We start from the raw sequence: 21321 nt of genomic DNA on the forward strand, positions 1-21321 counted from the left end.
GTTGTACAAATCTTGACGCGCCGTCTCCTGCGGTTGGGTTGGAGAACAACAGGCATAGTGTCCAGGCTCACCGCATCTTCATCAGCCATGGGTCGGCCCTGGGCACTGATGATGAAAATCTGAGAGTTTCTGTGGTCGGGAGTGATCAGTGACAGTATCTGTCGACTCCTGCATCTCTCTGAAATCCACCTAAAACGTCTCACAATCCAGCTCAGTCCGCTTGAATCAGACGGTGAGCTACTATGCCCTGACGCGCGTCGTGCTTCATGGTGATGCTGTGGGTAACCAGGTGCTGGTGGAGGGACAGGAACCTTCAAGGTCTGCCCGCCTCCTTCCTCGCCCTCTTTCCCCGGGGCGAGAGGAACCCCAACCTCCTGTTGCTTCTTGATGAAAGTCAGGTGTCGGCAGACGGGACAGATGATGGTGTCTCTGATGACGCCGTCCCTGTTGATACTGACCAAGGTTTTGACCAGACAGTCGTGGCAGAAAACGTGTCCGCAGCTCAGGGTCCTCTCCGTGCCGGAGAGACTTTCATAACACACGGGACACTCTGAGTCCTCCTGGCTCTGCGAGTCCCGTTCCTCCGCTTGATGTCCGTCTAATGGTGTCATCCTGGAGCCTTTACGCGCTGCCTGGCAGTGCTATCCACACCGCTGGTGCACCATGGAATCACCAAAAATCCTAATAACAGCTGTGTGCGACACCACGGGATTTGACTATAGCTCCAACAGCGAGAATAAAGCTGATTTCTTTAGGCTACGATCCCGAACCTATCTGCCTGGAAATCTGTTGCACTGGCTGAGTGAAACCAAAACACGTGCCACTCCTCCCGTACAGGGCAGTGTCTCCGTCTCAGGGAGGGCTGTCATCTATACCCATAGGCTACACCTGTGTGACTCGCTGCTCTTCTGGTGCGTTCAGTTTCCCCTGAGCGACAAAATCAGACAAACAGGATTTGGAATGTTTGAGAAAGAACACTGAAAATGTAAATCCAGTGACAGTCATGTCCCACCATTCTCCAAACCCCGCAGTCTGATCCACAGAACAGATAAGCTATGTGTTATTGAGGTTGACTTCATAGAAATGCCTTGTACTTCATTTGATATTGGTGCGCACCCTTACGAAAAAGATTGCAGTATAACTGCCATTAGAGTGAGTATAATTGCAGTATGCTGCAAATACTGTGTACAAAATAACACAGTTCTTCTACTGCAGTAATTATTCCAGTGCAACTGCAGTTAGTTACAGTGCAGTATAACTCACTGCAGTTATTCTGCAATTACTGTGTCCAAAATACCAGAGTCAAATACACGTTTACTGCAGTTTCAAAACTGCAATCATTTTTTGTAAGGGCATAGCCAATAAGCTAAACATAAAATAAATACTGGCCCACTGAATACAACATTTTGGCCAAATCCACTCAAATACGAAATACTCGCAACCGGCTACTGTGGGAAGTGCAGTATTGCTACAACTATTAGGCTATTAAATTCATTTCTAGGCTGCCTGTGAATGAGGATTTGATAGACCCTATGCGGTCTCTATGGAGGCGACTGCCTACACATCATCTGACTGCACTGCATTACTAATTTCTCAGCATAATAGCGCCACCTTGTGGTCAGGACGAGGCAAATCAGAGGTCAAATCAGAGGTCCAACCCTGGAGCGTCACATTTGACGTACGTATGATTTCATCACGTGCCACCGCGTCGGAAGTTACGTTACTTCCGAGAGTCGCGTTGGCGTTTTCTAAACAGAGACAGACATTTCGATGAAGACAGTCCAGGTCAGAAGATGTGGCGACTGTAACTGAATCTGGAGCCAGACACACGGATTGGACATGCCCAGGTTAGGACATTGATTTACATATTTACGTTGGTTACTTTACCAAAAGCTAGCTGGTTAACCTGTGTTTTCGACTTGAGCAGGCTTTGAACGACGAGCAGCCAGCGGCTCACCAAACCAGTGACAGCTGAAAATAGGTTGTTGAACTTGCCGTTTGGTGCCATGTTAGTCTTGCTAGCTAATAATTGTGTATTTGATTTAGCGACACTGATGTTGACGAGCTAATGGTTTCCTTTTCTGGCATACTAGTTACACATGTTTTGCTGTGTGGAAACAAACAGTCAGTATCAGACAGTGTTTGACATGTTGTGTTGTCCAGTGGTGGTTTCGTATGACAAGCAAAAAAAAGCCGGTTACTAGTAACGTTACCAGCCAGTCTCATCCCTGGAACCAGTTAGAGGTGATTAACGTTAGGACTGAGTGATTACCGGTCTCGTTGCCTGTGGATACCACGTCCTATTTATTCCGCCTCACCTTGTCCGTCACTGACCGTACATGGTCAGCCGACTACTGTAAACTAAATACAGTTGATCTTAGCTAATGTAATAATGTGGCATTTAGCCTAGAATGTTTCTTACCACCAAATATTCAGGGAATGTGAATGTTGTTTATCATCATAGGGGTGGATGTGTCTTAATTCTACATAGAGTAAGAATTTCACCTAAATTGTAGCTACAGCTTTGTTCTGTGGCGTCTTAAGCTGCTGCTGTGAAAGCCAATGTAATGATGCCAGCCGGTAGCCACATGCAGTTAGCTAGTATAAAAACGGTCTAAGATCTCTACCAAATAAGGCATTCCCCAGGGTCTCACAACCACCGTAACTCTGAGACTGGATGTCACAACAGGGAGTATGTCTGGTCTGCTGCACAGCCTGCCTACTATACACACTGCTACACACAGCGGAGCCCTGAACCCTCCAATAGCCTGTCCCAGACCTCTGGTGGAAGTGGGAGGATTTTAGTTTCCTGGAAATAACGTAACTCACAGAGAATTTGGTGTGAGCCCGCGTAGTGCGTCAGCCACTCTCACTCTGAGTAAACAGCCAGACAGAGAGATGTCATCTGCATCAGAGGGAAAGAGGAAGCCAAGAGGAGAGTGGACAGGAAAACCACAGACTCCACTACCTTCCTCTTTTGGCTAGTTAGCCTGCCCTGTTCTAAACCATGGGTAAATATAACCAGATGGTTCCTCTGCTGTTGGCTTGGTAGTAGAGTCTACATACTGTGGCCCAAATGGTACCCTATTCCCTATATAGTGTGCTTCTTTTGACCAGGGCTTCACTGCTCTGGTCAAAAGTAGTGCACTTAATAGTGAGTAGGTTGCCATTTGGGACATGAGCCCATGTGTTCTGCACACCAGGATGCCACCCAACAAGCTGAGTCTTCTGTGCTGAAAATCACTGTCAGTGAGTGAACCTGGTATTGTCTTTCATATCCTGGTTTGTTGTTTGTAAATGAACACAAAACATTACTGCCAGCTGAGTGTAACCTAAAGATTTGTCTTATTTTTTTATCACCATGGAAACAACAGCTTGTCTGTTATTGAGTCTCACATTCCAGTCTTTTGCTTCTCTGTGATAAAGGGATGAATGGAGAGACTTGTGTTTTCAAACCTTCCTCTCTCATAGCTCCGACTGAGATTTCACCTCAGTGGACGTGTTGTTCACGTGGTAGCCTAATAACATTACATCATGTTGGCTATACTATCATTAGCACAGTTCAGCTACGTATAGCTAACATGATGATCTATCATTAGCCCAGTTCAGCTAAGTATAGCTAACATGATGATCTATCATTAGCCCAGTTCAGCTAAGTATAGCTAACATGATGATCTATCATTAGCCCAGTTCAGCTAAGTATAGCTAACATGATGATCTATCATTAGCCCAGTTCAGCTACGTATAGCTAACATGATGCTCTATCATTAGCCCAGTTCAGCTAAGGTCATCATGTTAGCTATACTATCATTAGCCTAGTTTAGCTAAGGTCATCATGTTAGCTATACTATCATTAGCCTAGTTCAGCTAGTATCTTAGACTAGGCTATGTTGACAGTATCAAAACCAATACTAGTTCAGCTAGTATCTTAGACTAGGCTATGTTGACAGTATCAAAACCAATACTAGTTCAGCTAGTATCTTAGACTAGGCTATGTTGACAGTATCAAAACCAATACTAGTTCAGCTAGTATCTTAGACTAGGCTATGTTGACAGTATCAAAACCAATACTAGTTCAGCTAGTATCTTAGACTTGGCTATGTTAACAGTATCAAAACCAGACTTCAGGACACAATCCAGTTATGTGCTAATAAATTGCATCACCATGCTTCAGTCTTCACCTTGGTGTTGTTGACATTTTCCTCAGGCCTCCTCAGTTTCCTGAATGAGTCCCAGTAGTAGTTGTGTAACGACACAGTTTCCTGAGTGAGTCCCAGTAGTGGTGTAACGACAGTTTCCTGAGTGAGTCCCAGTAGTAGTGATGTAACGACACAGTTTCCTGAGTGAGTCCCAGTAGTAGTGGTGTAACGACACAGTTTCCCGAGCTGCATAACACACACGCATGCTCTGCACACCATACCATACACACACCAAGAGTAATGTGAGAGAGAACAGCTATTCTCCCTTTGACCCCATGACCCCTGGGACCTGTCTAACTGACAGATGACTCTCCCTTGTTAACTGAATTAAAAGCCATTTGACATTCTGTTTAGGAGAGTGTAGTATGGTCCGTCTGTTAGAGTGCTGGCCTGCTGTTGGTGTTGGGGTGGCTGACCCATCCGTCTGTTAGAGGGCTGGCCTGGTGTTGGGGTGGCTGACCAGACCGCTGACCCATCTGTCTGTTAGAGGGCTGGCCTGCTGTTGGTGTTGGGGTGGCTGACCCATCCATCCGTCTGTTAGAGGGCTGGCCTGGTGTTTGTGTGGCTGACCAGACCGCTGACCCATCTGTCTGTTAGAGTGCTGGCCTGCTGTTGGTGTTGGGATGGCTGACCCATCCGTCTGTTAGAGGGCTGGCCTGTTGTTGGTGTGGCTGACCAGACCGCTGACCCATCTGTCTGTTAGAGTGCTGGCCTGCTGTTGGTGTTGGGGTGGCTGACCCATCCGTCTGTTAGAGGGCTGGCCTGGTGTTGGTGTGGCTGACCAGACCGCTGACCCATCTGTCTGTTAGAGTGTTGGCCTGCTGTTGGTGTTGGGGTGGCTGACCCATCCGTCTGTTAGAGGGCTGGCCTGGTGTTGGTGTGGCTGACCAGACCGCTGACCCATCTGTCTGTTAGAGTGTTGGCCTGCTGTTGGTGTTGGGGTGGCTGACCCATCCGTCTGTTAGAGGGCTGGCCTGGTGTTGGTGTGGCTGACCAGACCGCTGACCCATCTGTCTGTTAGAGTGCTGGCCTGGTGTTGGGGTGGCTGAACGCTGTGCTGACTCATCCGTCTGTTAAAGCTACAATATGTCACAAAGCTACAACATTTTTTTTGGGGGGGGGCGATCTGACCAAATTCACATAGAAATATGAGTTATAGATCTGTCATTCCCATTGAAAGCAAGTCTAAGAAGCAGTGGGTCTGTTCTATCTGTGCCATTTCTATGCTTCCCGTTCTGTATTTTCGTTTATGCGTCTTTTACTTTCGGTTTTGTACACCAGCTTCAAACAGACGTGTGTGTGCGTATATACAATATTTTTGCTTACAGAAAATATATTTCACAGCGGTTTAGACAGTACAATGATTCTCTACACAACGACTGCTTGTCTTGTCATATAAACTGAAACTAGGCAAACTATTAGAATTTTAGCAACCAGGAAGTGGAGGAGCGAATTCTGCACAGTGTAACTTTAGAGTGCTGGTGTTGGGACGGGTTGAAGCGACTGACCTATGCATGCTGGAGATCCCTCTAAACCAGAGATGATCACTAGTAGCCTTGCCTATTCCTGGAGCCACTGGGAGGGCTGGGGGACTCCCTGCTGTTCAACCTCACTCAGCGCACACACACACACACACTGGACCAAACAGACTCTTGGGGGTTTAATCACAGGGCAGACATCCTCCCTCTGAAGTGGCTTTGGCCCAACCACAGCTTCATTCATAACACTGCTGCTCAGGATTTCCACACTGCTTCTGTTCCATGTGTTTATGATTGGCATTCAGCACAAAATGGCCGTGAATAGAAGTGAATGGAGCTTTTTGAGAACATGTCCAGTCCGCTGTGGCCCATGTAAAACACACAGGGTTAGATGTTTTAATGAGGAGGCCCTGGTCTGTATGAAGGGGTTCTGGGGGCCTGCTGGGGGCATCCTACATCTCCTCACCGAGGAGTTGGTCTACCAAATGGCTGGTTGTCACCCAGGTGTTGCTGCTGGGTCAGTGTATCAGGCCCTGATTGTTAGAAGAGAGGTGGAGGGAGGCTGAATTGAAGTCAGTGGGTCTTGAATAACTGTGATGACAGCCAGGCCTCCTGACAGACAGCCAGGCCTCCTGACAGACAGCCAGGCCTCCTGACAGACAGCCAGGCCTCCTGACAGACAGCCAGGCCTCCTGACAGACAGCCAGGCCTCCTGACAGACAGCCAGGCCTCCTGACAGACAGCCAGGCCTCCTGACAGACAGCCAGGCGTCCTGACAGACAGCCAGGCCTCCTGACAGACAGCCAGGCCTCCTGACAGACAGCCAGCCAGGCCTCCTGACAGACAGCCAGCCAGGGCTCCTGACAGACAGCCAGCCAGGGCTCCTGACAGACAGCCAGCCAGGGCTCCTGACAGACAGCCAGCCATGCTCCTGACAGACAGCCAGCCATGCTCCTGACAGACAGCCAGCCATGCTCCTGACAGACAGCCAGCCATGCTCCTGACAGACAGCCAGCCATGCTCCTGACAGACAGCCAGCCATGCTCCTGACAGACAGCCAGCCATGCTCCTGACAGACAGCCAGCCATGCTCCTGACAGACAGCCAGCCATGCTCCTGACAGACAGCCAGCCATGCTCCTGACAGACAGCCAGCCATGCTCCTGACAGACAGCCAGCCATGCTCCTGACAGACAGCCAGCCATGCTCCTGACAGACAGCCAGCCATGCTCCTGACAGACAGCCAGCCATGCTCCTGACAGACAGCCAGCCATGCTCCTGACAGACAGCCAGCCATGCTCCTGACAGACAGCCAGCCATGCTCCTGACAGACAGCCATGCTCCTGACAGACAGCCAGGCCTCCTGACAGACAGCCAGGCCTCCTGACAGACAGCCAGGCCTCCTGACAGACAGCCAGCCATGCTCCTGACAGACAGCCAGCCATGCTCCTGACAGACAGCCAGCCATGCTCCTGACAGACAGCCAGCCATGCTCCTGACAGACAGCCAGCCATGCTCCTGACAGACAGCCAGCCATGCTCCTGACAGACAGCCAGCCATGCTCCTGACAGACAGCCAGCCATGCTCCTGACAGACAGCCAGCCATGCTCCTGACAGACAGCCAGCCATGCTCCTGACAGACAGCCAGCCATGCTCCTGACAGACAGCCAGCCAGGCCTCCTGACAGACAGCCAGCCAGGCCTCCTGACAGACAGCCAGCCAGGCCTCCTGACAGACAGCCAGCCAGGCCTCCTGACAGACAGCCAGGCCTCCTGACAGACAGCCAGGCCTCCTGACAGACAGCCAGGCCTCCTGACAGACAGCCAGACTCCAACCAGGCCACCTAACTCCAGACAGACTTTTTTTTTGCAATGAATTAGTCTGCTACTTTTCTTGGGTAAGAATAAACCCAATGTTTTGGTTTTCTGCCATTCAAATGTTTCGACCTCCTTTCAGGATACGTCTGTCTTGAACTAGCTTCAGGTGATCATGTTGTTCTCCTCTTCAGGTTGTTCTGCCATGGACACAGACATGATACCAACATTCACTTCAAAAGACCAGGAGATTGACTACTGGAAGACCTTATCCCTCAAGTATAAGAACAGGTATGTTCATGTCAGCTGATCTAGGCTACTCATAGCTCATTTAACAAAATCACTGATTGATTTCTACATGGTTAAACATTGAGTTTCAGAGGATTAGACTCAGCAGTTTGTCATTGTATCGGTTGAACTACTCTCCTCTACCTACACGTTCCAAATTGAAACTCAAGCTAGTCTTCTCAGTAATATAATTATACATGACCAGAACAGCACATGGCTTGCTCTCGGCTCTGTTACATAAAGCAAGGCTTTTATGTTTGCTCATAACGCTGGAAGATGAACAACAAGGTTATGTCATAACAGTCATGTGATCGTCTGACACGTGACCTGTTCCTCTATAGGCCTTTGTTAACGTTACCATCGACACAGGGAGCAATGGATTCATTGGCCTAGATTAGGCCCGAGTTAGTTTAGGTCTAGTTGTTCTTAGTGCTGGGTAGTCCTCATTAGTGCACACCGTAGCAAAACGTGTTGTAATGGAAAACATTTTGCAGGGAACATTAGCATTTCTTATTGTGCTGGTTCAGGTAGTAACCGACCTCCCTGTTTCAGCCCCTTTTCTTCCTTTTGGTTTCTATTGAATATGACACTTTTACAGATATCCTATATCCACCGGGGTGTTCTAGAACACATACAGCCTATATCCAGCGGGGTGTTCTAGAACACATACAGCCTATATCCAGCGGGGTGTTCTAGAACACACACAGCCTATATCCAGCGGGGTGTTCTAGAACACACACAGCCTATATCCAGCGGGGTGTTCTAGAACACACACAGCCTATATCCAGCGGGGTGTTCTAGAACACACACAGCCTATATCCAGCGGGGTGTTCTAGAACACACACAGCCTATATCCAGCGGGGTGTTCTAGAACACACACAGCCTATATCCAGCGGGGTGTTCTAGAACACACACAGCCTATATCCAGCGGGGTGTTCTAGAACACACACAGCCTATATCCAGCGGGGTGTTCTAGAACACACACAGCCTATATCCAGCGGGGTGTTCTAGAACACACACAGCCTATATCCAGCGGGGTGTTCTAGAACACACACAGCCTATATCCAGCGGGGTGTTCTAGAACACACACAGCCTATATCCAGCGGGGTGTTCTAGAACACACACAGCCTATATCCAGCGGGGTGTTCTAGAACACACACAGCCTATATCCAGCGGGGTGTTCTAGAACACACACGCAGCCTATATCCAGCGGGGTGTTCTAGAACACACACGCAGCCTATATCCAGCGGGGTGTTCTAGAACACACACGCAGCCTATATCCAGCGGGGTGTTCTAGAACACACACGCAGCCTATATCCAGCGGGGTGTTCTAGAACACACACGCAGCCTATATCCAGCGGGGTGTTCTAGAACACACACGCAGCCTATATCCAGCGGGGTGTTCTAGAACACACACGCAGCCTATATCCAGCGGGGTGTTCTAGAACACACACGCAGCCTATATCCAGCGGGGTGTTCTAGAACACACACGCAGCCTATATCCAGCGGGGTGTTCTAGAACACACACGCAGCCTATATCCAGCGGGGTGTTCTAGAACACACACACAGCCTATATCCAGCAGGGTGTTCTAGAACACACACAGCCTGTTACTAGATCAACATGATATAGTCCTACAGTATTAACTCTGTTACTAGATCACCATGATATAGTCCTACAGTATTAACTCTGTTACTAGATCAACATGATATAGGTCTACAGTCCTGCACATGTTCACGTGGTTGTTTTCCCAGGCTCTGTAGAGCCTGACCCTGTCAGTGTTGACACAACACATTCTAGAGTATTGGCCTAGTGTGTGTTCATGAGGACGTTCCAGATGGCACCGCTACGCTACACACACTCACACACACACACAATAACACACACACACACACATGCACACACACAATAACATGCACACACACACAATAACATGCACACATACACACACACACACACACACACTATAACATACACACACAAATCATTTTATATTCTAACTTACGCCTATTTAACACACACACACATAACATGCATGCTATGCACACACATGTACACATGGATTTTGTATTGTAGAGTAGTGAACTGAGTGAACACACTTAATGTGTTGCGAAATCTGGTGTGTATTGTAATGTGATGTTTTTTTATTGTATATAACTGCCTTAATGTTGCTGGACCCCAGGAAGAGTAGCTGCTGCCTTGGCAGGAACTAATGGGGATCCATAATAAACCCCAGGAAGAGTAGCTGCTGCCTTGGCAGGATCTAATGGGGATCCATAATAAACCCCAGGAAGAGTAGCTGCTGTCTTGGCAGGAACTAATGAGGATCCATAATAAACCCCAGGAAGAGTAGCTGCTGCCTTGGCAGGAACTAATGGGGATCCATAATAAACCCCAGGAAGAGTAGCTGCTGCCTTGACAGGAACTAATGGGGATCCATAATAAACCCCAGGAAGAGTAGCTGCTGCCTTGGCAGGAACTAATGGGGATCCATAATAAACCCCAGGAAGAGTAGCTGCTGCCTTGGCAGGAACTAATGGGGATCCATAATAAACCCCAGGAAGAGTAGCTGCTGCCTTGGCAGGAACTAATGGGGATCCATAATAAACCCCAGGAAGAGTAGCTGCTGCCTTGGCAGGAACTAATGGGGATCCATAATAAACCCCAGGAAGAGTAGCTGCTGCCTTGGCAGGAACTAATGGGGATCCATAATAAACCCCAGGAAGAGTAGCTGCTGCCTTGGTAGGAATTAATGGGGATCCATAATAAACCCCAGGAAGAGTAGCTGCTGCCTTGGCAGGAACTAATGGGGATCCATAATAAACCCCAGGAAGAGTAGCTGCTGTCTTGGCAGGAACTAATGAGGATCCATAATAAACCCCAGGAAGAGTAGCTGCTGTCTTGACAGGAACTAATGAGGATCCATAATAAACACCAGGAAGAGTAGCTGCTGCCTTGGCAGGAACTAATGAGGATCCATAATAAACCCCAGGAAGAGTAGCTGCTGCCTTGACAGGAACTAATGGGGATCCATAATAAACCCCAGGAAGAGTAGCTGCTGCCTTGGCAGGAACCAATGAGGATCCATTATAAACCCCAGGAAGAGTAGATGCTGCCTTGGCAGGAACTAATGGGGATCCATAATAAACCCCAGGAAGAGTAGCTGCTGTCTTGGCAGGAACTAATGAGGATCCATAATAAACCCCAGGAAGAGTAGCTGCTGTCTTGACAGGAACTAATGAGGATCCATAATAAACACCAGGAAGAGTAGCTGCTGCCTTGGCAGGAACTAATGAGGATCCATAATAAACCCCAGGAAGAGTAGCTGCTGCCTTGACAGGAACTAATGGGGATCCATTATAAACCCCAGGAAGAGTAGCTGCTGCCTTGGCAGGAACCAATGAGGATCCATTATAAACCCCAGGAAGAGTAGATGCTGCCTTGGCAGGAACCAATGAGGATCCATTATAAATATAATTACTTGTTTGTACATCGTGGTATTTTGGTCATATTGTCTGAAAACAGTGATGTTGTCAGAGCCAGAGGGAAGGTGACCGAAGTCATTCCAGTCAGAGACATAGTTGAACAGGGCTGTTCTGTGGCCCATCTGGCCATGTGTGCTTCTGGTACTGTAACTATGTGTGTTTTTGGTGTGGTAACTGTGTGTGGTTCTGGTACGATAACTGTGTGTTTTTGGTGTGGTAACTGTGTGTGGTTCTGGTACGATAACTGTGTGTTTTTGGTGTGGTAACTGTGTGTGGTAACTGTGTGTGCTTCTGGTACAGTAACTATGTGTGTTTTTGGTGTGGTAACTGTGTGTGGTAACTGTGTGCGGTAACTGTGTGTGGTTCTGGTACGATAACTGTGTGTTTTTGGTGTGGTAACTGTGTGTGGTAACTGTGTGTGCTTCTGGTACAGTAACTATGTGTGTTTTTGGTGTGGTAACTGTGTGTGGTAACTGTGTGTGGTAACTGTGTGCGGTAACTGTGTGTGGTTCTGGTACGATAACTGTGTGTTTTTGGTGTGGTAACTGTGTGTGGTTCTGGTACGATAACTGTGTGTTTTTGGTGTGGTAACTGTGTGTGGTAACTGTGTGTGCTTCTGGTACAGTAACTATGTGTGTTTTTGGTGCGGTAACTGTGTGTGGTAACTGTGTGTGGTAACTGTGTGCGGTAACTGTGTGTGCTTCTGGTACAATAACTATGTGTGTAATGAGCAGGGAAACCCAGTGAGGCCAAGGATGGAGCAGTGGCTGCCGGTTAACTGACCCCAGAGCTGTCGAATCCTGTTAACGTGTGTGTGTCACTCAGACCTTTTCTGTTCAAGGGTCATCCCAGGTCAGTGGAACTATGTATCTGTAGCCTGGTCCCAGATCTGTTTGTGCGATCATCTCAACTCCTTGTCATGCCAAACAGTGGTCCTTTGTAGCTCAGTTGGTAGAGCATGGCACTTGTCATGCCACGGTAGTGGGTTTGATTCCTGGGACCACCCATGTGTACAATATATGCACACATGACTCAGTCACTTTAAGACAAGTGTCTGCTAAATGGCATGGTATTATTTTACATCACAAACAGATCGTGGTCCAGGCTAACATATCTGGCTACCAGGTTAGTATACCATGCCCTAGGTTCTCACACTTTAACCAACCATTCTAATTCAATTCAGTGGAGCCACCTGACTGAATGAATGGCATGGAAAGTCTGCATTCATTCAGCTCTAGCATGGCATTGGCCTTTGTCATGACAGATGAGTCAGGAGCCAGGCAGGACCATTCTAGTTGCATTACATCTATGACCAGACAGATGGTAAGTTCTAGGTGTTTTATGTCTATGGACAGACAGATGATAGACTGATATACAGCCACATAAGACAAGAGAAAGTGGTATGCTACAATCCAGGAGTCCAGCCCTTTCAGCCAGGCCCATCTGTAGATATTACTGGACTGTATTACTAGGTTGTATCTAGCACATACTGTGTGGGTCAGCAAGTCTGAACACAGTCCAGTGAGTCTGAATATAGACTGAATACAGACTGGACTGAGGTCTGATATAGCTTAATGACAGAGACAGTACCTTAGCAGGTCTGATAGAGCTTAATGACAGAGGCCGTACCTCAGCAGGTCTGATAGAGCTTTATGACAGACACAGTACCTCAGCAGGTCTGATAGAGCTTTATGACAGACACAGTACCTCAGCAGGTCTGATAGAGCTTTATGACAGAGACAGTACCTCAGCAGGTCTGATAGAGCTTTATGACAGACACAGTACCTCAGCAGGTCTGATAGAGCTTAATGACAGAGACAGTACCTCAGCAGGTCTGATAGAGCTTTATGACAGAGACAGTACCTCAGGTCTGATAGAGCTTAATGACAGAGACAGGGGTTTGTCATTAGAGGATACAGATGGCTCCTATAGGCCTGCTGCTGTTCCGTGTGTTCTGAGAGGGGTGAGGGGTCAAGGGGTCTGGAGACAGAATATTATGAGTTAAGAGACCGGATGTGTTCAGACATGTTCCACTGACCACACAGGATAGTTCTAGGTCTGACTGTCCAGGGGATGTGACTACCACTCATTACTACCACAACTGATCATTAGGAGAGACCGTGTGACTGTGTGTAACAGTTCGTTCTCTCCCGTGTCTTCCTCAGTTACCATGAGGCCCAGGAGGAGCTGCTGGAGAGACCGTGTGGTAGTGTGTGTGTGTGACTGTGTGTAACAGTCCGTTCTCTCCTCAGTTACCATGAGGCCCAGGAGGAGCTGCTGGAGTTTCAGGAAGGGAGCAGAGAGCTGGAGGCAGAGTTAGAGGCCCAGCTAGGACAGGCTGAACATCGCCTCAGAGACCTGCACACAGAGAACCAAAGACTGAAGAGCGAGTTGGACAACCTCAAGGTAACATACGTAGGAACGGAGACACACACACACACACACAGAGGGGTTAGAACCAAACAATGAAGTGCGAGCTGGATAACCTCAAGGTAAATGTACCTCTTGGTGTTGGAATTTAACAAATATGTGGAAGGGTTGGGGATTTGGTTCGGCAAACACTGTTCCTGAGGAATCTTTTCGGCAAACACTGTTCCTGAGGATTCGGTTCGGCAAACACTGTTCCTGAGGATTCGGTTCGGCAAACACTGTTCCTGAGGATTCTTTTTGGCAAACACTGTTCCTGAGGATTCTTTTTGGCAAACACTGTTCCTGAGGATTCTTTTTGGCAAACACTGTTCCTGAGGATTCTTTTTGGCAAACACTGTTCCTGAGGATTCTTTTTGGCAAACACTGTTCCTGAGGATTCTTTTTGGCAAACACTGTTCCTGAGGATTCTTTTTGGCAAACACTGTTCCTGAGGATTCTTTTTGGCAAACACTGTTCCTGAGGATTCGGCTCGGCAAACACTGTTCCTGAGGATTCTGTTCGGCAAACGCTGTTCCTGAGGATTCGGTTCGGCAAACGCTGTCCCTGAGGAATCGGTTCGGCAAACGCTGTCCCTGAGGAATCGGTTCGGCAAACGCTCTTCCTGAGGAATCGGTTCGGCAAACGCTCTTCCTGAGGAATCGGTTCGGCAAACGCTCTTCCTGAGGAATCGGTTCGGCAAACGCTCTTCCTGAGGAATCGGTTCGGCAAACGCTCTTCCTGAGGAATCGGTTCGGCAAACGCTCTTCCTGAGGAATCGGTTCGGCAAACGCTCTTCCTGAGGAATCGGTTCGGCAAACGCTCTTCCTGAGGAATCGGTTCGGCAAACGCTCTTCCTGAGGAATCGGTTCGGCAAACGCTCTTCCTGAGGAATCGGTTCGGCAAACGCTCTTCCTGAGGAATCGGTTCGGCAAACGCTGGATTACGGTTCCCGGAACATCCGTTAACGTCACCCATTCACCAGGGACTGAAACGGGGATCAACAACTACATCTGGATGTCAGAGTAAAGCCACACTCCTGGATGCCCCTGCTGCCTGCCAGAGAGAGAGAGCTGCATGTGTTGGCAGGCTGTCCAGCAGTTCCATGCTCTGGGCCCCGGCAGTCCAGCAGTGTACTGTAATAGGATGGCAGCAGGATCAATAGGAGAAAATAGACAACTAGAGGAATGTTTAACCCACACTGCTAATTCTAGCCAGGTATATCACTGGTTAGATCACTAGTGCTAGCCAGGTATATCACTGGTTAGATCACTAGTGCTAGCCAGGTATATCACTGGTTAGATCACTAGTGCTAGCCAGGTATGTCACTGTTTAGATCACTAGTGCTAGCTCGGGTATATCACTGGTTAGATCACTAGTGCTAGCCAGGTATATCACTGGTTAGATCACTAGTGCTAGCCAGGTATATCACTGGTTAGATCACTAGTGCTAGCCAGGTATGTCACTGTTTAGATCACTAGTGCTAGCTCGGGTATATCACTGGTTAGATCACTAGTGCTAGCCAGGTATATCACTGGTTAGATCACTAGTGCTAGCTCAGAGCTATAAGCAGGTCTATATGTTGTCTGAATGTTGTTCTCTCTCTCCCTGTAGGAGAAGTTGGAGCAGCAGTATTCTCAGAGCTATAAGCAGGTCTATATGTTGTCTGAATGTTGTTCTCTCTCTCTCCCTGTAGGAGAAGTTGGAGCAGCAGTATTCTCAGAGCTATAAGCAGGTCTATATGTTGTCTGAATGTTGTTATCTCTCTCTCTCCCTGTAGGAGAAGTTGGAGCAGCAGTATTCTCAGAGCTATAAGCAGGTCTATATGTTGTCTGAATGTTGTTCTCTCTCTCTCCCTGTAGGAGAAGTTGGAGCAGCAGTATTCTCAGAGCTATAAGCAGGTCTATATGTTGTCTGAATGTTCTCTCTCTCCCTGTAGGAGAAGTTGGAGCAGCAGTATTCTCAGAGCTATAAGCAGGTCTCCATGTTGTCTGAATGTTGTTCTCTCTCTCTCTCCCTGTAGGAGAAGTTGGAGCAGCAGTATTCTCAGAGCTATAAGCAGGTCTCCATGTTAGAGGATGACCTGGGACAGACCAGAGGAATCAAGGAACAGCTTCATAAATACGTCAGAGAACTGGAGCAGGCCAACGATGACCTGGAGAGAGCCAAGAGGTCACTATATACCACAGTAGAACTAAACTGACGTTACTAACACAGCCGTTCAAATGTTTTACTTGAGTTCAGGCCTCTGTTGTAGGCTAAGTGGATGCTGGCTGGTAGCTGTGCCTCAGCATCAAACGTATTGGTCACATACACACATTTAGCTGATGTCATTGGTCACATACACACATTTAGCTGATGTCATTGGTCACATACACACATTTAGCTGATGTCATTGGTCACATACACACATTTAGCTGATGTCATTGGTCACACGCACACATTTAGCTGATGTCATTGGTCACACGCACACATTTAGCTGATGTCATTGGTCACACACACACATTTAGCTGATGTCATTGGTCACACACACACATTTAGCTGATGTCATTGGTCACATACACACATTTAGCTGATGTCATTGGTCACATACACACATTTAGCTGATGTCATTGGTCACATACACACATTTAGCTGATGTCATTGGTCACACACACACATTTAGCTGATGTCATTGGTCACATACACACATTTAGCTGATGTCATTGGTCACATACACACATTTAGCTGATGTCATTGGTCACATACACACATTTAGCTGATGTCATTGGTCACATACACACATTTAGCTGATGTCATTGGTCACATACACACATTTAGCTGATGTCATTGGTCACACACACACATTTAGCTGATGTCATTGTGGGCGTAGTGAAATGCTTGTGTTGAGTGTTACTCCACTCAGTGTTAACCCAGTTATCCAACCCACACAGATACGGTACATTCTTCACCTGCTTCTGCTACTAACCGTTGTCCATCCCAACTCCTCTCCTCCCTCCCTCCCTCCCTCAGGGCGACCATCGTATCTCTGGAGGACTTTGAGGGTCGTCTGAACCAGGCCATAGAGAGGAATGCCTTCCTGGAGAGTGAGCTGGATGAGAAGGAGTCTCTACTGGTCTCAGTACAGCGACTAAAGGATGAAGCCAGAGGTATGAAGACATGAAACACCTACCTCTGTCTCAGACCTCTCCTTTCTGTTATGTCTAATACTGCTGTATTAAGTCAGGGGATGAGAAGGAGTCTACTGGTCTCAGTACAGTGGTTTGGACGGGGATGTCCCCCTGACTCTCTGTCCCCCTGACTCTCTGTCCCCCTGACTCTCTGTCCCCCTGACTCTCTGTCCCCCTGACTCTCTGTCCCCCTGACTCTCTGTCCCCCTGACTCTCTGTCCCCCTGACTCTCTGTCCCCCTGACTCTCTGTCCCCCTGACTCTCTGTTCCCCCTGACTCTCTGTTCCCCCTGACTCTCTGTTCCCCCTGACTCTCTGTTCCCCCTGACTCTCTGTTCCCCCTGACTCTCTGTTCCCCCTGACTCTCTGTCCCCCTGACTCTCTGTCCCCCCTGACTCTCTGTCCCCCCTGACTCTCTGTCCCCCCTGACTCTCTGTCCCCCCTGACTCTCTGTCCCCCCTGACTCTCTGTCCCCCCTGACTCTCTGTCCCCCCTGACTCTCTGTTCCCCCTGACTCTCTGTCCCCCCTGACTCTCTGTCCCCCCTGACTCTCTGTCCCCCCTGACTCTCTGTCCCCCCTGACTCTCTGTCCCCCCTGACTCTCTGTCCCCCCTGACTCTCTGTCCCCCCGACTCTCTGTCCCCCCGACTCTCTGTCCCCCCTGACTCTCTGTCCCCCCTGACTCTCTGTCCCCCCTGACTCTCTGTCCCCCCTGACTCTCTGTCCCCCCTGACTCTCTGTCCCCCCTGACTCTCTGTCCCCCCTGACTCTCTGTTCCCCCTGACTCTCTGTTCCCCCTGACTCTCTGTTCCCCCTGACTCTCTGTTCCCCCTGACTCTCTGTTCCCCCTGACTCTCTGTTCCCCCTGACTCTCTGTTCCCCCTGACTCTCTGTTCCCCCTGACTCTCTGTTCCCCCTGACTCTCTGTTCCCCCTGACTCTCTGTTCCCCCTGACTCTCTGTTCCCCCTGACTCTCTGTTCCCCCTGACTCTCTGTTCCCCCTGACTCTCTGTTCCCCCTGACTCTCTGTTCCCCCTGACTCTCTGTTCCCCCTGACTCTCTGTTCCCCCTGACTCTCTGTTCCCCCTGACTCTCTGTTCCCCCTGACTCTCTGTTCCCCCTGACTCTCTGTTCCCCCTGACTCTCTGTTCCCCCTGACTCTCTGTTCCCCCTGACTCTCTGTTCCCCCTGACTCTCTGTTCCCCCTGACTCTCTGTTCCCCCTGACTCTCTGTTCCCCCTGACTCTCTGTCCCCCCTGACTCTCTGTCCCCCCTGACTCTCTGTCCCCCCTGACTCTCTGTCCCCCCTGACTCTCTGTCCCCCCTGACTCTCTGTCCCCCCTGACTCTCTGTTCCCCCTGACTCTCTGTTCCCCCTGACTCTCTGTTCCCCCTGACTCTCTGTTCCCCCTGACTCTCTGTTCCCCCTGACTCCCTGTCCCCCCTGTCTCCCTGTCCCCCCTGTCTCCCTGTCCCCCCTGTCCCCTTGACTCCCCATACTCCCTGTCCCCCCTGACACCCTGTCCCCCTAACTCTCTCATGTCTGTCTATCTGCCCCCCCCCCCCCCCCAGACCTGAGACAGGAGATGGTGGTGAGGGAGAGGACTGCAGACAGAATGTCAGCCCCCAGCTCTCCTACCCTGGACATGGACAAGATGGACTCTGCTGTCCAGGCCTCCCTGTCCCTGCCTGTCACCCCTGTAGGGAAGGGCATGGAACACCCGTTCATCAACCCTAAATCATCAGGTAGGTCCACAGCCGTGTCTTCTAACAGACCTGGGTGGAAATAGTGTTCCATTTCTGTCAACTACTTTGTGCTTTATTGAGCTGGCTGGGTCTAATGGAATCCATGGGAGAGTCTCAACAGTCCCTCCAGGCAGTCTCAATGAAATGCTCAGTGTTCTGAAAGTATATAAATACTATTTGAACCCAGGTCTGTTATTTAGTTCCTTCACTTTTGGAGCTGTACCTCCAATGTCAAACAGTTTCTAGATATCTGTCATGTGCTAAACACTCTCCTCTCCCTCTCCCTCTCCCTCTTCCTCTCCTCTCCTCTCCTCTACAGTGTTAACAAATGGCTGTGGGCCTGGCGGCTCACCTCTGACCCCATCAGCAAGAATCTCTGCTCTTAATATCGTTGGGGACCTTCTTAGAAAAGTGGGGGTAAATATCAGACTTCAGACTTCTTGTAGCAATGTTTTCCATTTCCATGTATCCATCCTCTGAAGCTGATGTTGACGACAAAACATTACGGAATGAATGAACCCAACAGTTTGGCTTCTGTCTCCTCTCCTCTCCTCTCTTGACAGCAGAGTATATTGGAATGGTGTCTGTGACCTGAATTAAAGGTTAAAGGTTACAACAGAATCCACAGCTTGTGAGTAGTCTTAATGTCGGCCGTGTCTGTCCTTAGGCGCTGGAGTCCAAGCTAGCTGCATGTAGGAACTTTGCCAAGGACCAGGCGGTGAGGAAAACCTACTCCACGTCGTCCACCAACATGATCACTGGGAACGGAAACCTCGTCAACAGCAACGCCACCAAGTTCTCCCACTCACTACACACCACCTACTACGACAAAACGTGAGTGGTTCTGTCTCTCTCGCAGGAGTGTTCCTACTGGTCCATCTATCTCTCTGCTTGACTTCCTGTCTGCGGTGTTGGTGTGACTCACTCCGAGACCGTAGAAGAAGAGACAGGCTGAATGAACTCTGTCCCATTTTGAATCAGAGTTGGTGTAACCAGAGTATGTAGAGACAAACAGCTTTCTATTTCATATTGTGGATGATCTAACTTCTGTCTTCTTGCTTTCTCTCTGTCTGGTGTTGTCCCCCACAGGGCTGTGAATGGACTGGACCCCAGCACCCTGAGTGCCCTGGCGTCGCCCCGGACTGTCTCCTCTCCTGGCATGCTGCCTCTCACCGTTTAGCATGGCCCCCACCTCTGTACAAGCTCCCCGCAGAACAAGGTTATCCTCATCCTTCACCCCAAACCCCACCCCCCCACACAAAATCTGTACAACTCCTGTACGCCCTGCAGAACACTGAGGAGAGAACCCTTGAAGAACCGTTACTGTGTGTGTGTATGTGTGTGTGTGTGTGTGTGTGTAGGAGAGACACTTGACTGAATGATTGAAAAGGGCCTCACTCACCTATGAGTGGGTGGGGTTGGATGCTGGGTGTGTTTGTGTGTATTTAACATACAGGCACATGCCTCTGCCTGAGCTGTTCTTTGCTCGTGTGGACGATGTGTTGGTGACCTCTGTGCTCTGGAGTGTCTCCATTTTGGCTCCGTCAGTTTGATCAGTTTCACTCTATAACAGCTATATAACAGCAACTGTACCTGACAAAGGTCCCCAACGGACTGCAGCTTCCTTCCTCGTAACCTTTTATTTACTTCTCTGATTGAATTGCACAATTACAAATAATTTATATTTACAATGTTGTATTTAAAAAAATGAAAGGGGACTTTTTGCAAAGTGAGATGATTTCATCATTACTGTATGTATGCTTTAAGATGCAATATTTCCTGTTTGTTTGTGTTTTATGTTATGGGGTCAGATGGAGTGGATGACCCTTAACCTCCATGTACCGAAGAATGACTGAATTAATGTTTACTGTGTTCAGGCTGTGATCAGAACCATGTTCTCTTATTGGGCTGCATCTCAATAGTCCAGTTATAATAGCCTCATCTCCTCATCTCCTTCCTCTTAGTAGCCCAGTTAGTCTTGGAGAGAATAAAACAGGATAAAACAGGACTGGTAAAAGCCACATGGATGATCTATCTCTACCAGAAATGAGCTTTTACCTGTAATTTCCTTCCCATCAGTGCAGAGGAGGGAAAGAAGAGAAGACGAGGAAACCACTTTATACTATTGAGATGCACCCCCCAAGTCCCTATTGTCCTGGGTGTGGGCTGGCCAGACAGAACAGACCGGTCAGCTGGTGGACCATCTGTAGTCTGAGAGGGAGGGAGGGACCTCCATGTTAAATAGCCTGGAAACATCAGCTGCTGTCCTCTTCATTAATGAAGTTAGGTCTGCTTCACCACAGACTGTACCGTCCTAATGGCACCCTATTCACTATCTAGTGCACTCCTACTTTATATAAGCCTTGGATGGATGATCGGTGATGTTCAGGGGAAGACTAAGCCCTTACTACTTCATATAAGCCTTGGATGGATGGCTGTGTATTTATGAGGTTGGTACCATGTTATATTCATTGAATCCCCTTTCCCTATTCTGATGCGTAATTAGTATCAGACAAAACTGTTGCTTTATAGAAACAAACAAGTCAACCCTGAGCACTGCAGTGCGTCAGACAAAACTTACTTATTCACATTGAGAGATATATATATATATATATATATATATATATATATATATATACTGTACTGTGCACCTGTTGGTGGTTAAATCTTATCCAGCTAACATCCTGTCTACCATAACCTGCAGAACAGAATATCCAGCAACAATAACCCTGCAGTCCAAC

General features: G+C 48.6%; 2 protein-coding genes across 2 annotated transcripts in view; both read left to right on the plus strand.

Moving 5' to 3' along the window:
* Positions 1 to 21321, plus strand: part of LOC110485296 (NLR family CARD domain-containing protein 3-like) — a 373592-nt gene that overhangs the window by 155850 nt on the left and 196421 nt on the right. The gene's annotated exons all lie outside the window — the stretch shown is intronic.
* Positions 1694 to 21197, plus strand: LOC118936532 (nuclear distribution protein nudE-like 1-B). The gene is made up of 9 exons (XM_036942504.1): positions 1694 to 1847; positions 7684 to 7780; positions 13513 to 13666; positions 15690 to 15838; positions 16679 to 16815; positions 18407 to 18580; positions 18900 to 18997; positions 19248 to 19414; positions 19670 to 21197. The coding sequence occupies exons 2-9, from the start codon at positions 7695 to 7697 to the stop codon at positions 19758 to 19760; spliced, it is 1056 nt and encodes a 351-aa protein (XP_036798399.1). The 5' UTR covers positions 1694 to 1847; positions 7684 to 7694; the 3' UTR covers positions 19761 to 21197.

This window comes from Oncorhynchus mykiss, chromosome 13 (genome assembly GCF_013265735.2).
Source record: "Oncorhynchus mykiss isolate Arlee chromosome 13, USDA_OmykA_1.1, whole genome shotgun sequence".
NCBI classification, from domain to species: domain Eukaryota; kingdom Metazoa; phylum Chordata; class Actinopteri; order Salmoniformes; family Salmonidae; genus Oncorhynchus; species Oncorhynchus mykiss.